Source organism: Choloepus didactylus, chromosome 18 (assembly GCF_015220235.1).
Source record: "Choloepus didactylus isolate mChoDid1 chromosome 18, mChoDid1.pri, whole genome shotgun sequence".
Taxonomy (NCBI): domain Eukaryota; kingdom Metazoa; phylum Chordata; class Mammalia; order Pilosa; family Megalonychidae; genus Choloepus; species Choloepus didactylus.
This window is the reverse complement of record NC_051324.1, coordinates 32,337,443-32,354,820: the sequence shown is the minus strand read 5'-3', so window position 1 is coordinate 32,354,820 and position 17,378 is coordinate 32,337,443. Positions and strand designations below refer to the sequence as shown.

At 41.1% G+C, this 17,378-nt stretch overlaps 1 protein-coding gene across 9 annotated transcripts in view; it reads left to right on the top strand.

Moving 5' to 3' along the window:
- Positions 1-17,378, top strand: part of TADA2A (transcriptional adaptor 2A) — a 64,822-nt gene that overhangs the window by 7,635 nt on the left and 39,809 nt on the right. For 4 of the 9 annotated variants that reach the window (XM_037808150.1, XM_037808156.1, XM_037808151.1 and 1 more), the window contains 2 exons: positions 15,658-15,764; positions 16,819-16,878. The exons of 1 other annotated variant lie outside the window; for it this stretch is intronic. In XM_037808150.1, the coding sequence (XP_037664078.1) occupies positions 15,658-15,764; positions 16,819-16,878 (167 nt within the window). Of the gene's footprint in view, positions 1-11,382; positions 11,941-15,657; positions 15,765-16,818; positions 16,879-17,378 lie in introns of those variants that run through there. 4 more of the 9 variants (XM_037808154.1, XM_037808155.1, XM_037808149.1 and 1 more) reach the window with 3 other exon arrangements.

The following is a 17,378-nucleotide window of genomic DNA, read 5'->3' as shown; positions in this document are numbered from 1 at the left end:
TTTTTCAAGATGCTTTTGGATATTCAGGGCCCCTTACTCTTATAATTGGTTTTTCCATTTCTATGAAGTAAGCTGTTGGAATTTTGATTGGGATTTCTTTGACTCTAAATCATTTTGGGTAGAATTGACATCTTAACATTATTTAGTATTCCAATTGTTGAGCACAGAACGTCCTTCCATTTATTTAGGTCTTCTTTAATTTCTTTTAGCAAAGTTTTGTAGTTTTCTGCTTATGAGTCCTTTACATCCTTGGTTAAATTCATTCCTAGGCATTTGATTCTTTTATTTACTATTGTAAATGGAATTTTTTTCATGATTTTCTCTTCAGATTGCTCTTTATGAGTGTATAGAAATAATATTAATTTTTGCTTGTTGATCTTGCATCTGGCCCCTTCGCTGAATTTATTAGCTGTAGTAGCTTTGTGGTAGATTTTGGGGGGATTTTCTATATATAGGATCACATCATCTGCAAATTGTTCAAGTTTTAATTCTTCCTTTTCAATTTGGGTGCCTTTTATTTCTTTTTATTGCCTAACTGCTCTAGCTAGAACTTCCAGCACAGCATTGAATAATAGTGGTGACAGTGGGCATCCTTGTCTTGTTCCAGCTCTTAGAAGGGAAAGCCTTTCATATATGCCCTTTATCATGTTGAGGAAGTTTCCTCTATTCCTGTTTTTCTAACTCTTCCAGAAAGAATGTTGGATTTTGTCAAATGCCTTTTCTGCATTGAAGTGGTTTGACGCTGAATATACCCCAGAGAAAACATGTTTTAAAATCGAATCCATTCCTGTGGATGTAAACCTATTGTAAGTAGGATCATTTGTTGAGGCTATTTCAGTTAGGGTGTGACCCACTTAATTCAGAATGGGACTTAATCCTATTACTGGAGTTCTTGATAACTGAATGAATACAGAGAGAGAGGGGTAAAGCCACTTAAGCAAGAAGCTGAAATCAGCAGAACTTGGAAGAAAAGGGAGAGACCAGCAGACACCATCACATGCCTTATGTGCCTTACCATGTGGTAGAGGAGCCAAGGATCACCAGCAACCAGTCTTTGGAAAGAAAGAATTGCTTGGTGATGCCTTGATTCGGACATTTTCCCAGATTCTAGCTGCAAGCGAATAAATTCCCTTTGCATAAGCCAACACATTTCATTTTATCTGCTTTGAGTAGCCTAGGAAACTGAAACAGATTTTGGTACCAGGAGAGTGGGGTGCTGCTATTGCAGTTACCAAAAATATGGAAATGGCTTTGAATTGGATAATGGGGAGAGGCTGGAAGCATTGTGCCAGCCTGTGTCTTTTGATTGGGGAGTTTAATCCATTAACATTCAGTGTTATTACTGTAAAGGTAGTACTGCCTTCAACCATTTTGTACTTTGTTTTTTATATGTTGTATCTTTTTTTGGTTTCTCTTTTCCTTTATTGCAACCTCCTTTTTTGGATAGTTGATCGTTTTTGATGTGTCTGACTGTTCCGTTTGTCATTTCAGTTTCTGTATTTATTTTGAATACTTTCTTTGTGGTTACCCTGGGGTTTGTGTTTACATAATCTACATCTATAACCTACTAGTTTGAGAAGATACCAACTTAGCTTCAATAGCATACGTGTTCTTTGCTCCCATATCCCTCTGTTTCCCATTTATATTGTTTTTGTCCCACATTCTCTTTATATTTTGTGTGTCCATTTTCAGGAAATAGGCCTTTTTCTTGTTCAATTGTATGCTGACTCTTACAGGAATTAAAAGAGTACATTGCATATTGAGGATACAGTACTATTGGGTTTTCCATTTACCCTTTTATTTACTCTTACTGTTAATCTTCATTTCTTCATACTACTACAAGGTACTCTTTCTTGTCTTTTCCTTTCAACCAGCAGAACTCCCTTTAGTAAGTTTTATAGGACAGGCCTTTTGTTGACAAACGCTTTATTTCTGTTTATCTATGAATATTTTAAACTCTTCCCTCATTTTTGAAGGACAGCTTTGAGGATAAAGAATTCTTGGCTAAAAGTTTTTCTCTTTCAGTACGTTAAATATATCATACCACTGCCTTCTTGCCTCCGTGGTTTATGATGAGAATTTGGCATTTAGCCTTATTGAAGATCCCTTGTATTTGATGAATTACTTTTTTCTTACTGCTTTCGGAATTCACTCTTTATCATTGGCATTTGATATTCTGATTAATATGTGTCTTGGAGTAGTTCTATTAGGATTTATTCCTTGGAGTACATTGCGCTTCTTGGATATGTATATTTGTGTCTTTTTTAAGACTTGAGAAATTTTTGGCCATTATTTCCTCAGATATTCTTTCTGCCACTTTTCCCTTCTCTTGTCCTTCTGGGACACTCATGATGTGTATATTTGTATGCTTCATGCTGTCACACAAATCTCTGAGACACTGCTCAAGTTTTTTCTATTCTATTCTCTTTCTATTCTTTTCGCTGTATGATTTCAGTTGACTTGTCTTCTAATTCACTAATTGTTTTTCCTCCCTCTTCAAATCTGCTATTGTATGCCTACAGTATATTTTTATTTTCCATTATTGTGCTTTTCATCCCCGTAATTTCTTTTATGTTTCTGTGCCAGTTTGAATATATTGTGTCCCTCAAACGCCATTATCTTTGATGTAATCTTGTGTGGGCAGATGTTATCAGTGATGATTAGATTGTAATTCTTTGAGTGTTTCTTTGGAATGCGCCCACCCAGCTGTGGGTGATGACTCTGACTGGATAATTTCCATGGAGGTGTTGCTCCGCCCATTCAGGGTGGGTCTAAGTTGATCAGTGGAGCCATATAAATGAGCTGACATAACAGATGGAACTCAATGCAGCTTTGAGTGATGTTTTGAGGAGCAGCTACAGCCAAGAGGGACACTTTGAAGAAAGCACAGGAGCTGCAGATGAAAGACACTTTGAAGACTCTTGCTCCAGAGAAGCTAAGGGAGGACAAATGCCCCAAGTGCAACTTAGAGTGACATTTTTGAGGAACTGCAGCCTTGAGAGGAACGTCCTGGGAGAAAGCCATTTTGAAACCAGAACTTTGGAGCAGACGGCAGCCACGTGCCTTCCCAGCTAACAGAGGTTTTCCAGATGCCATTGGCCATCCTCCAGTGAAGGTACCTGATTGTTGATGTGTTACCTTGGACACTTTATGGCCTTAAGACCATAACTGTCTAATCATATAAACCCCTTTTATAAAAGCCAATCCATTTCTGGTGTTTTTCATTCTGGCAGCATTAGCAAACTAGAACAGTTTCTTTTTGAAATTAGAAGTTCTTCTTTATGCTCACACGTTTTCTTCTTAATATCCTTTAGCTCTATGTCCATACTTTCCTCCATCTCCTTGAATTGATTTAAGAGATTTGTCTGAACTTCTTCAGTTAGTTGTTTCAAGTTCTGCGTCTCCTCTGAAGTTTTAATTTGTTCTCTTGACTGATCCATATCTTCCTGTTTCTTAGTATGACTTCTAATTTTTGCTAATGTCTGAGCAACTAATTATTTTCATTAGTTAACTCTGAAGGTCAGTTTCTCCCTCTTGTCTTGGGTTTTATTGTTGATTGGTTTGAATGTATTGTGTCCCCCAGAAAAAGCCATATTCTGTGATGCAGTCTTGTGGAGCAGACATATTAATGGGGATTAAGTTGGAACATTTGGATTAGGTTGTTTCCATGGAAATGTGTCCCACCCAACTGTGGGTGATAACTCTGATTGGATAATTTCCATGGAGGCGTGGCCCCACCTATTCAGCATGGGCCTTGGTTAGTTTACTGGAGCACTATATAAGCTCAGACAGAAGGAGCTGGCTTGCTACAGCCAAGAGGGACACTTTGAAGAACGCACTGGAACTGAGAGAGGAGCTTCAGCTTACAGAGACATTTTGGAGACGGCCTTTGAAAGCAGACTTTTGCTGTGGAGAAACTGAGAGAGGACAAACGCCCCAAGAGCAACTAAGAGTGATATTTTTGAGGAGCTGAAGCATAGAGAGGAATGTCCTGTGAGAAAGCCATTTTGAAAGCAGAACTCTGGAGCAGACACTGGCCATGTGTCTTCCCAGCTAACAGAGGTTTTCCCGATGCCATTGGACATCCTCTAGTGAAGGAACCCGATTGTTGATGCATTACCTTGGACACTTTATGGCCTTAAGACTGTAACTGTGTAACCAAATAAACCCCCTTTTATAAAAGCCAATCCATTTCTGGTGTTTTGCATTCCAGCAGCATTAGCAAACTAGAACAGTTGGCTTTGTGTGAAGGCCTTCTCTGACTGTTGGTTCACCTTATTCTGGATCTTCAGAGTAGCCCATGTTCAGATTTTCTTAACTCTTCTTCATCTGATTCTTGTCCTGTGTATGTGGTATAATTTTTAATACTGCATTTTTGATTATTATTATTTTTACAATTGTTTCACTTCCAGGAGAAAGCTTCCTGTCCTTGATTATTTCTCCAAGAATCTTGATTTTCTGTATGTTTTTGTGGAGAATTTTCTTCCCAGCTCCTATGATTTGTTTGAATCTCTCTTTCACTCAGTGTTCCCTTTTCCTTACAATTTTCTGTTCTGGGACCCATCCTGTCTTACAACAATTCAGTCCCCCCCACCACATTGTTTTTTGTTTTGTTGTTTTGTTTTTGTTTTTTTTTCATGAGGCTTTTCTGCCCCCGATTTCTTCCCCATTAGGGTATCTCACCCTGGGAACCCAGATGGGGTTAATCCGGAAAGGTGGGTCAATCCAGTAGAGTCCTTCTTGTGTTTTGTTGGTCCAGCCAACAGAAACTGGATTGAGTGTTTGCATCTCTTGCCAACAGTTCTGCCATGATCTCTCTCTTTCTTTCTTTTTTTTCCTTTTTAAATCCCCTGAGGGTCCTTTTGTATGCAGCATGCTTCACCAGCTTGTGTTCCTCCCTGGGTCTCTGTGGATTTGGGTTCTGTGCCTAGATATGTGTGGAGTTCTGATTTGCTGCTGTGAGGGGCTCTATACCCTGCATCCATGCTGGAGCAATTCGGGCTGTGCTGCCTCTGCACTACTCCCAAGCTGCGTGGAACCGAGTTAGAGGGTGGGGTCTGGACTGGCATGTTCAGGAAGAATACCTCTTACCTGATCTTGGAGATTAATTTTCTTTTTTTTCGATTCACTGTTTGTGGAGTTCTTCTCCAGTCTCTGTCATCCTCCAGAGTTCCAGGCAAGTGGAATTTGTCCCTTTATTAGCTGATTCTGAGGCATCTAGAAGATGTCTTATTTTGCTGTGTTGATGACATCTTGCAGCTTAGTTTTTCATTGGCCCCTTACCTGGCGGTGGGAACAGGCCCGGTTTCTCCATAGGTAGTGGATGCTTGGCAGCCTTGGGGGAGTGGGGGTATCCCAAAGGTGCAGGCCTCTTAGAGGGACCTGCTTGAAGCAGGGGAGTAGGAAGCAGATCTTTGAGGTTGATGAATCTGAGGTCACACACCTGGTAAACGGCCCAGTTTTGATCAGCTGCAGAGAATCTGTCCTTTGAAGTGAAGAGAAACAAAACACGGCCTGCTGAGGACTCCGCTGAAGGACTGTAAATGAAGGAAGCAGGATTCTTTCCAGGGCCTGCAATACAATTTTAGGTCTTTTTGTTTTTCCTCTCAATTTTTAAAAGTTCTTTGTGTATTAAGGATTTTAGCCCTTTATCTATGATATGTGTTGCAAATATTTTCCTCCTGTTTGTCGTTTGCCTTTTTACTTTGCTTATGAAGTGTTTTCTTGCTAACTAGAGTTTGTTTTGTTTTAGTTAATGTAATAAAATTTATAAAGTTTTATTGCATCTAGATTTTCCTTTCCCTACTCCTAGGTAATAGAGAAGTTCTGGAATACATTTTTTTTTTCCTTCTGAATAAGCAGGCAGAAAGTTAATTAAATACACATCCAAAAAGAACACACAGGCATTGTCACAAGAAAAGAGAAGCGAGAGGCCCCAGGACTGTGGGACAATCTGTTTTTATTGCTTAGCTTTACTTAACTTCCCTCTCCTGTCCTCATTCAGGGCTCTTTCTCCTACCCTCCCATCTCTCCAGGGCAATGCTTGGTGGTAAATAATGCAGTTAGGCAGGTTGGCTGCTACTGGGTGTTTTGCATAAGTGGGTACCCCCAGACAGGGTAACTGTGCAGGACAGGCCCTCCTGACCTTGATTAACCATCCTTACTCAAGGGCTTCTTCATGCTATCTTCTTTCCCCTCTCAGGTCTTTGTTCTAGCCTGCCTCAACTTCCCCCTCAGAGTTGTGGCCCATTAAATTAATCTTAAGGGTTGCTGAGGGACAGGGGTCTGTCTTCTGTAGCCGCTTGACACTGGGTATAGGCCCTACCTGATGGGGTGTAGAACTTTCTGGCTATCTCATTTAGGTTGAGAGGGGAGGGGTCTGGAGAGGTGGTTGGGATGGCTGAAAATCCTTGCACGAGGATTAGTTTGATATGAAAGGCTTCTAGTCTGGAAGAAATAGACATGGTAAGAAACTTAAAAATACAGGGGCGGATAAGTAGCAAGAGGAAGATAAGAGGTGAGCAGGCCTAGGCAAGGCATTAGCCAAGTGAGACTGGGGAAGAAGGAAGGGAACTACCATCCTTCAGGTCCAAGAGTGAATCCTAGCTGGGCAGCTCATTCCTGCTCAACTGGGGAATAAGAGGGTGCATATGCAAGTTAAAGGGTACAGGAATGAGGCTTAGATGGGGCTTGATTGATGGTGTTGTGGCTTTGGCTGCTGCATCAGCCTGGTTATTGAGAGATTTTAGTATTATCTCTTTGATGGCCAGGGCAATGAATTAACAGCCATTTCTGTTGGCAAGAGTATGGCATTTAAGAGATGGTGGGAACCCAGGGCCCTGGCCCCATTCCCCTCTATAGTGATTTCACATAGCGCCTGCTTGACTGGGACAGATATTAAAAGTCATCAGACCTCCCCAGGGGATCTAAAATGTTGATCACTGTTGATAACAAGTCTTCACACCCTTATGTCACAAGATACTGCCAAACCTCTCTTCTCACACCACCCTTGTCCTAACTCTTTTAAACCACTGTTTGGCACTGCCTGCTTTTATGAAGCACTAACTTCCATCTTTCCCGTCTGGCCACCAAGGTGGAACAGCCATATCTCCTGTAAGTAAATCCTGTTAAACTCGGTTCTAGTGCTGTGCCTGGAGTGTCCTTCAGTCTTGGGGCTAAGCTGGGTTGTAACAGCGATTGAGTATTTTGTTGGCAGTGTTTAACTCGGGTTCTACTGTTTGTGAGAAAGCCTTGCTCTTTCTATGCTGCTGTGGGAGCATGCAGGACTAGGAAGGCATACTTGGAATTGATGTAGAGATTTAGCTTTTTCCCTTTTCCTAGTTCTGGAGCTCGGGCAAGAGCAATTAGTTCTGCCTTTTGAAGACCCTGGAGGGCAGGTTGGCTTCATTCACTCTAGTCTGGCTGAATATCGCATACCTTGCTCTCTTTGTTAATAGAGCTACTTCCATCTGTAAACCATTCTTCCTCAGGGTTTTCAAGGTTTCTTAGGTCTGGCCTGCTAGAATATGTCTGAGAAAGGGATTCTGGACATGAATGGATGAGGTAAGCATCCACTTCCATGGGTAACAGGGAGGCTGGATTGAGGGTTTGTCAGGTTTTTAAATTAACTTCTGGTGAGTCTAGGAACAGAGCCTGGTATCTCATTAGTTGGCTGCTTGTTAGCCATTGGCGCCCCCTGGCTTCTAGAATATCTTGCACTTGGTGGGGAGTGAAGACAGTGAGAGGTTCCCCCCACATGAGCTTTGAGTCTTCTCCAACTAGGAGGGCGGCGGCGGCCACTATTCTCGGGCAGGGCAGCCATTCTTGAGCAGTGGCATCTCTTTGTTTAGAGAAATAGGCTACCTGCCAAGGGTTGTTCTTTAAGTTCTGGGTGAGTATTCCTGAAGTTATGCCCTTCTTTTCCGTAACATAAAGGGCAAAGGATTTGTCAAGGTTTGGAAGTCCCAGGGCAGGAGGACTGACGGGCTTAAGAGCATTAAAGGCTGTCTTTTGCTCTGCTTCCCAATTAAGGGAAAGGTTATGGCGGTCTGTGGAGGGTGTATGCTTAAGAGTGCTTGCATCTTTTCAGGTGAGATTTCCCTTTTCCGGGGAGTAAGGATGAATCCTAGATAGTTGACTGCCTAGAACGAAAGTTGGACCTTGGATGCCAAGGCTCAGTACCCCTTCTCTGAGAGAAAGTTTAGAACTTGGAAGGTGTTGAGGTTTGACACTGCTTTCCTGGGGCTCCAGATGAGTAGGTCACCTACATATTGCAAGACTGTGCCCCAAGGCAGTTGGAGGTCGGTAAGATCTGCTGCTAAGGCATTCTCAGAGATATGGGACTATTTTGAAACCCTTGGGGCAGCACAGTCCAGGTGAGAATCTTTAAGTCCCTGCCATTCAAAAGCAAATAGGTAGTGAGAGTCAGGGTGAAGAAGGATACCAAAATATGTGTCCTTAAGATTCAGGATTGAGAACCAGGAGGCACTTTCTGGTTTAGCAGGGTATGGAGATTAGGCACAATTGGGTAGATAGGAATTACAAAATTATTTATGGCCCTTAGGTCTTGTAGTAGCCAGTAAGTGCTTTTTCACAGGGATGATGGGAGAGTTACAAGGTGATTGACATGGTGGATAAGGAGTTGGTTTTCAGGGAATTCTAAGTAATTGGCTGGAGGCTTTCCACTGCTTCCTGTTTAAGGGGATATTGCTTTTGAGGGGAAAAGGGCACTCCAGACTTCACCTGAATATGGGCAGGGGCTACTTAAGGGGCTCCCCCTGAGATGCCTTCATCCCATACAGATGGGTCTACTATTTCAAGGATCTTCTTTGGGATGCTAAGAGACTTCAATCTACTAGGGGCTTCAGGGCAAACAAGGGGTAAACACCCACTGGATCTATTAGTCTTAAGATGGCCCCAAGGGAGTGAAAAAGATCCCTCCTTTGGCGGCGGGGCATTCAGGGACAATATAAAACTGATGGGACACCAGAATGGCCTTAAGCCTATAGAGGAGAGAAGTAGTGAAGCTCCTTGTTTGGGCTTTACTCTCAACTCCCATAATTAGGCAAGTCTGAATGGAGATAGGTCCAGAATGGCAGTTTGGGACAGAGTGAGTGGCTCCTGTGTCGATTAAGAAGTCAATAATCTTACCTGCCACGTCAAGTGTCACCTGAGGCTCCTCTAGGTTTATGGTTAGGTGTGAAGTTGGAGCCATATGCAGCCTCTGGCACCCTCAGTCTTCACTCAACAGGAGCAGGGCTCGAGGGTTGCCCTGTCCCGGCTTCGGGAGACAGTGCAGTGCCTGACTGAATGCCCATATTGGTGGCACCTGGGGCCTTGATAGGTCCCAAAGCCGAGGGTTGTCTCGAAGGTTCTGGTACTCTCTCTGCCAGTGGCCTTCTGACCCATGGTGGAAGCAAGGCAAAGCCCTTGCTTGGAACTACGATTAGGGTGACCTCGAGGGTACAGGGTGCTTTTAACAGAGACTGCAATAGGCTGAGCCTGTTCTCTGTTCTTCTGCTTACCTCTCTTTGCCACCTTCTCCTCCTCAGCCTTGTCCTTATTGTTAAAGACAGAAAAGGTGGTTTCTAACAGGTTATTAATAGGAGTTTTGTGGGTCCATGGAGAGCTTTTGTAGCTTCCTTTGACTATCAGAGGCAGATTGGCTGATGAAATAGGTGCCCAGCAAAATCTGGCCCCCTGAGGAACCTGGGCTGACATTGATGTACTTTTAAAGAGCTTCCATCAGCCTCCTTTGGAACAGGGCTAGGTTTTCTTCTTTCTCCTGAGTGATCTCCCTTAGCTTATTATAATTAACTGGCTTGGTGGTACATTTTCTTATGCCTTCTTTCAAACAAGTGATTATATGGTCCCTATTAGCTTAAAAGGGGATCATCAAGATTTTTTCTTCTGATGAAAATTGAGACATAGGCATAACACAAGCAAAAAGTCCCTCTCATGTTCTTGTTTTGATAAAGAGCTATAAACATTTGGGTATAGGAAATTTCTGACTAATTTCCCCCTGTCTTTTATAGGCTGGAGGATGGTATTGTAATTAAGAGTCCCATTGGGGAGCTAGGCTTTCGCATCTTTTAGCTTATATTGACTGCTGGCATTTACCAGTTTTCTCTGGAAAAGGAAATAAAGGAGCTTACAAACACAGGTCAGAGACTCAAACCTCATCGGCACTAGCACAAGTGTGACCGCTTGGTATCCCAAAACTTGTCAGAGCTGGGCTTTTCCCTCTCTGTTTGTCCAATGTCTTGGGAACACAGGAAGTAAAGTTCCTGGGCGTCCCTAGGATGTGTCACCAGGCATCCCTGGGACCTTCCTCCCCGGAAGATGTCTAGACCTATGTTCCAAGGTGCAGGCCCGCCCCACCTGAGAGAAATCTAGGACTGTGCTCCCAGGAATACCTTTGTTGTCTAGTTTCCTGTTTCCTGAGGGCTAAAAAGTGAGCATGCTCTAGAAGAAGAGAGACTTTATATTCGGCTATAATGGGTCTCAGTAAAGATTAAACAATCAAGGCCTGGATGGGAGACACTCCATTGGAAAGTACTCGATTCCCATGGGCGTAAACTAGAAGTGACTCCCTAGAATGGCAAAAACAACACCTTGTTTGGTACAAGAATCTTGAGCCCAGAATCCTGTGTTAAAAAAGATGGAATGTCTCAGAAGGCATTGGAAGCCAGACAGAGGAGAAAGAAGGAGACTCTCATGAAGGGGAGAGGATCTCTGTTGAAGAGGTGAAAAGAGGAACAGATCCAGCAGGATGAAGGGTCTTATGCCAGTTTGAAACTGTTATGTATCTCAGGAAAGCCTATGTTCTTTTAATCCAGTCTTGTGGGTGCAGACTTATGGTGGATGGGATCTTTTGATTAGGTTGTTTCCATGGAGATGTGACCCAACCAGTTGTGGGTAGGACCTCTTGATTAGATTATTTTCGTAGAGATGTGACCCCGCCCATTCAAGGTGGGTCTTGATTAGTTTACTGGTGTCCTCTATGAGAGGATAAAAGGCAGAGACATTTTGAAGAGCTGAGAGATTCTCAGAAAACACCCAGAGACATTTGGGAGACAGCTGTTGAAATCAGAAGCAGGAGTTGCTAAGCTAAGAAGATGAAGCCCAGAATTTGTCCCAGGGAAGCTAAGTGAGAACCCACAGACTCTTAAAGAGAAGGCCATTGGAATCAGAAGCTGAAAGGGATGCAACCCAGAAGCAAAGGACAAGCAGACACCAGCCACGTGCCTTCCCAGCTGACAGAGGTATTCTGGATGCCATTGGCCTTTCCTCAGTGAAGGTATCCTTTTGTTGATGCCTTAGTTTGGACACTTTTATGGCCTTAGAACTGTAAATTTGTAACCTACTAAATTCCCTTTATAAAAGCCAATCTGTTTCTGGTATTTTGCATAATGGCAACTTTAGCAAACCAGAACAGGTCTGAAGGGTAAGGAAGTGCGAGGGGAGAGAAACAAGAGGACTTGATTCAGCTCCTGTTGGACTCCTGCACGACATGGGGAGAAGCCCCAGTCAGGTCTCCATGTCAGTATCGTCCTCTTCTCTGAGTCCCCTTAGATCTACATGGTGCAGAGACAAGTTCCTACCACCTCCAAAGAGGGAGCCAGAGAGCCCAGAGTAGACCGAGATTATGTCCTGGGGGAGCCAGGTCAGAATCCCTCAGATCCCTAGATCCCAGCGAGAAGAAAAGTGAAAGCACATGGCCAAGCTTCCTGGTCAATAGCCGTGACTGACTAGTCCAGACAGTTCAAGAGAAGTGTCTCCTGGCTGGCTCGCAAAGGATGTTCCCGGCATTGAGTTTCTAGGTTCTTGGCCATGCCACAAGAAATAATTCAAAGGTACAGCGCAGCTTGAGTAAGTGGGCAGAAAGTTATGAAGTACACATGCGAAGAGGAGCACGCGGGCACTTGCAAGAAAAGAGAGGTGAGAGGCCTGGAATGCCTTTTTTTTTTTTTTGTTAGGAAGAATACTTTTTTATTGTTTGTTTTTGATTAGTGAATGTGGGGACCCAGGCCCACTCCCCTCCATAGTGAAAATGAGTTATTTCACGTACTTGACCAGGACTGACATTAAAAGTCATCAGACCTCCCCAGGGGATGAAAAAATGTATCATAAACAAAGCATTGAAACTCCCTTCCCCTGATGACTGTTGAGAACAAATCTCCACACCGCCCATTGACCCACAACCCTGCTGAAAATCTGTTCTCACACCCCGTGGAATGTCCCCGTCCTAACCCTTATAAACCACATCCTGGCACCCCCCATCCCCTGCCCCGCTTTTGTGGAGCGCTAACTTCCATCTTTCCAGCCAGCCACCTCTATTAAACAATCATCTCCTGTCAGTCCTATTAAACTCATGCCTAACTCCGTGCCTGGCGTATTCTTTAGTCTTGGGGCTAAGTTGGGTTGGAACAAAGAAGTTGTAGGTTTACAGAAAAGTCATGCAAAACTATAGTGTTTCCATATTGCCACCCCCCCACACTCCAAACAGAGTCTCTGGAATGCCTTTTTAAAGGGCAGTTTGGCTGTATGTATTGGAAACTTCAAAACCGTTCAGAATTCTTCTTGTAGTCAACAGTTCTATTTCTAGAGAAACATACATCCTGAGGAACAAAAGTGAAATGTTCATATAGGAATGTTGATCTCAGCATTCTTTATAGATTTAAAAAATTGGAAAATGCCCACCTGTGGAGGACTTAGAATAATTTTTCTCAGTGATCTTGTCAGACCCGGTAATCTCTGTTATACTACTTTTAAAGCCCCTTTTATTTTTGGGAACTAAAATGCATAGATAATATAACATAGGTACGCATGTGACTTCAAATACAAACAGTGCTCTAACTGTAATAAAAGAGAAATAAAAATGAAGTAACTTATAATGAAATAATGCAATTTATAATAAAATAATATGTATCTCCAGGCATATCTGGAGTAGAAAAAAATGACTTATTTCATCAGATGCTTGCACCATCTGTTGAATCACTGTGAATCCTACACTACAAATGCAGAATGACTCAGGTGTGTTATATTGGTGATTCAAATAGTACAGACTTGAATAACTCTTGGCAAAGTTCTGAAAAAAATAAAATACATTCTCCTCTAGAATTCCATGTTATTATTTTCCTGGAAAATTCAGTATGTTTTAAAACTGTCAAAAATATTTTGCATTATTTGTAATATAGAATTAGATTCTAGGCTTATGTAGTTATCACCTAAATGTCTGGTGGGCCATTTGAGAAGATTTATATATACTGTCTGAAAAGATGTCCACAAATGTTGTCAAGTGAAAATAGGCTACAGTATAAAACATCATGTCTAGTATCCCACATTTGTTTAAATACATACACACACATATACATAGAAGGGCTGGAAGAAAATTTATCAAGATAGTAATAGTGGACATTGCTGGGTAGTGGGATTATGCATGACTTATACCATGTTCTTTATACCGTAGGGATTACTTTTACAAAATAATTGCTTATTGATGTAAGGGATTATCATTCAACCAAGAACAGGAATGAAGTACTGAGGTGGAAGAACCTGAAAACATTTTGCTAAGTGAAAGAAGCCAGACAGAAAGGATCACATGTTGTGAAGTTTCATTTACATGAAATATCCAGAATAAATCCGTATAGATAGAAAGCAGATTAGTGGTTGCCAGGGGCTGGGAAGAGTGGGGAGTGACTACTTAATGAGTACAGGGTCTCCTTGAAGGGTGATGAAAATGGTTTGGAACTAGATAGCAGTGATGATTGCACAACATTGTGAATGTAGAAAATGCCACTGAATTGTACACTGTAAGGTGATTAATTTTAGGTTATGTGAATTTTATCTCAATTTTAAAACATTTACTCTGGTCAGTGGCTGATGCTTTTTTAAGGAAACAGAAACAAGCTTCAATCAGTAAAATAAAGAGAAGGCAAGGAGGAGGGTAAAAATTGGCATCAAGTACTTAATATTAAACAATTTTCATCCTTCCAAAATTTTAAATGGGAGTATAGTAGTTGTTGTGCCATACGTTTAATTTGAACCTACTGCTAGGAGGAGTATAATTCTTTCCCCTATGAATTTCCTCTAGGGCTTCATTAAGAAACAAATGAAAAGAACAATAATCACCACTTAGAAAAAGATGCTTCAAGAGTATTTCTTGAACTTTGGTGAGAAAAATGCTAGAATGCAAGAAATCCTGCCTCAGACTAAACAAATTAAATCCCTTCATCTATTTTCAAGGCCTGTGTTTCTTAGAGTCCTGTCACTGAATGCAGAAAACAACTTTGCTAGGTTGCCTTAACGTTAGAGAAGCAGAATTTGGGGCATTGGGGTACATCTGTATCTGCAGTTTTGTGAGTTTAGAGAGATTGGATTATGTTCTTTGCCCTAAGGTATTAGAGCCATTGGAACTGGAAAAGGCCTTTGTCCTCTGCTTAGCATTGGAGAAAGAGAGTGCTTTCCTTGGTTTAAATCCCGACTCAAATATGAAGTAACATATCCCAAGACATATTTAAAGGGGTGTGCCAGTTTGAAACTGTTACGTATTCCAGAAAAGCTATGCTTTTTTAATCCAGTATTGTGGAGGCAGACCTTTTGTGGGTGAGACCTTTTGATCAGATTGTTTCCATGGAGATATGACCCCATCCATTCCAGATGGGTCTTAATTGTCTTTATTGGCATCTTCTATGGGAGGACAAAAGGCAGAGACATTTTCAAGAAAGCTTAGAGACATTTTGGAGACAGCTGTTGAAACCAGAACCAGGAGAAAAGCTAAGAGATGAAATCCAGAGTTTGCTAAGAGAGGACCCCCAGACAGTTAGAGTGAAATGCCCTGGGAGAAACAAGTAAGGACGCATAGGAGCTCAGAGAGAAAAGCTAAGACAGACGCCCAGAGACATTTTGCTTTCTCAGCAAGGGAAACAAGAAGCTAACCCTGGGAGAGGCCCAGCAGAGTCTGGCCATGTGCCTTCCCATGTGACAGAGGAACTCCAGATGCCATCAGCCTTTATTCAGAGGCAGTATTGTCCTATTGATGCTTTAACTGGGACATTTTCATGGCCTTAGGATTGTAAATTAGTGAACTAATGAACCCCCATTATAAAAGCCAATCCTTTTCTGGTATTGTACATTTCAGCAGCTTTAACAAGCCGAAACAAGGGGTTTCTTTTTCCCCCCTTAAGTTATGACAAAAATTTTCAAACATAGAGAAAATTTGAAAGAACAGTACAGTGATTACTTGTATGCTTACTATCTAGATTTAACAATTATTAACATTTTATCAGAGTTGTTCTATCTGTAGATGTGTTGTATAGGTGTGTATCCATTTTTTCCTTGGACCTGAACTATTGGAAAATAATTTGCAGGTATCATGACACTTCCAGTTATTGTGTTTATACATTTTTCTACAAGACCCATATCTACTTAAATGCTGCTTGAAGTAGAACACTGCACTGTAAAAAGGAACAAAGCCGCACTGAAGTAAAGTGGCATACATTGTGTCTTTTTCTTATTTAGAATGAGCTCATCTTGTCTCAAATTTTACACCACAGCTCCCTACCTGTGTAGTCATTTGCAGATTTTTACTTTCTTGCACCTAAGATGATAATAAGGTGTTTTGAAGCTAGAATATTTGTTTTCTTTTTGTTTTAGATGACCCCTCTGGTAAGCCACCTTGCCGAGGCTGCTCCTCCTACCTCATGGAGCCTTATATCAAGTGTGCTGAATGTGGACCACCTCCTTTCTTTCTCTGCTTGCAGGTAACTCACTAAGGAGAGGCTTGTCTTTCCTGGCCTTGTTTTATTGATACAGTAATTCAGAGATTACTGTCGCTTTCTCAGGAGGACCATACCTCATTAAATCTATTCTTTCTAGTCTGTCCTCCGTCACACATTTTGTCAGTGAAAAGTTGGAACAGAGCAGGTAGAAGAGACAGATTGTTGAATATTCTATATCTGTGTATCAACCTAATACTTAAAACTGTTTTTTCCAATAGATTAAAAGAATTAGGACTACAGGAAGCAGAGTTGGAATATTATTCCTTTTGATAGCACTTATGACTTTTTTGTCTTGTTGAAGAGTTACATTTGGTCAGGTAACAAACAAGGAAACAAATTAAGTTGTGGATGATGGTGATAGTTATACTACTAATTATGAGTGCTTATTCTGCCAGGCACTGTTCTGAGTACTTTACATGAATTATCCCTATAATCATCACTATAACTCTGTGAGGTAAGTATGATTATTAGCCCCATTTTATAGATGAAGACGCTTAGGCAAAGAGAAGTTATGTAACTTGCTCAAGGTCCCATAGAAAACACCATATTTTATTGGATCTAAGATGTTACTGAGTACTGATCCCAGTTTCTGAAATGTTAAGATGTGTAAACATGGCTGGTGGAAATTGTAACACTTCCAATTATAAAATGAATCCTTATGTCAGAGTTTTAAATTACCAAAAGATATGTCTTAGAATTTCTGAAATACATTCAGTATGAGGCCAGAATTCAAATTTAGGCAAGTCTTATTCCAGGTCTTACGCTCTTATTGAAGAAGTTGTGTTAGGAAAAAGTCTTTTTTTCCTCAGATTGTTGTTTTTTTCTCTATGAGGACATTAAAAAAACTGATCATGAATACACACTGTTCCATTGTTGCTGTAGACAAATAAATTCCTCTTAAAAACTCTTGTTGTAAGAATAGAGTACCCACAAACCATCTTCTATCTTGTAAGAGTAACCGTAAACCATCTTCTATCTTGTAAGAAAGAATTTCAAAAAGTAAACTTTTGGCAACTTAATTTTCCTTCTTTTGCAGTGTTTCACTCGAGGATTTGAGTACAAGAAACATCAAAGTGATCATACTTATGAAATAATGGTAATAATGAAGTTGTAGGGTATTGCCATTATTTTTCAAATATTTATATTGGGAATTTGTTGTTTGTTTTTGTCCCCATCTCCAAATATCTCGTTCCCTTTTATTTTTTCCTCTTCTGAATTTGGTAATCATTGCCCAGTAAACTTTGGGGGGTTTTGTAGCCCTACGAAGGCATTTTAGTTCAAAAATAGTTTTATATACTCAGATTTTTGTTTCAAATTTAGAAGGAATTTAAAAGAAGTATTTTTTGAAGTTTACTGATACAAAGATAAGAGATATGTTGCAGTTTAGGTTCATTGATAAACATATAGCAAATGCATTATTGCTGTATTTTTGCTAATGGTATTTGTAGGTGGTTCATGTGGGCGGTGGTGAAGTTAATGTCTGGCACTCCATCCCCTCGCCTTGGGGAAATTAGTTTTTCTCTAAGAGTTATCTATAAAATGAACATGCAGCAAATGAGATCATTAATACATAAAATCACTTTAAAGAGATAGGCT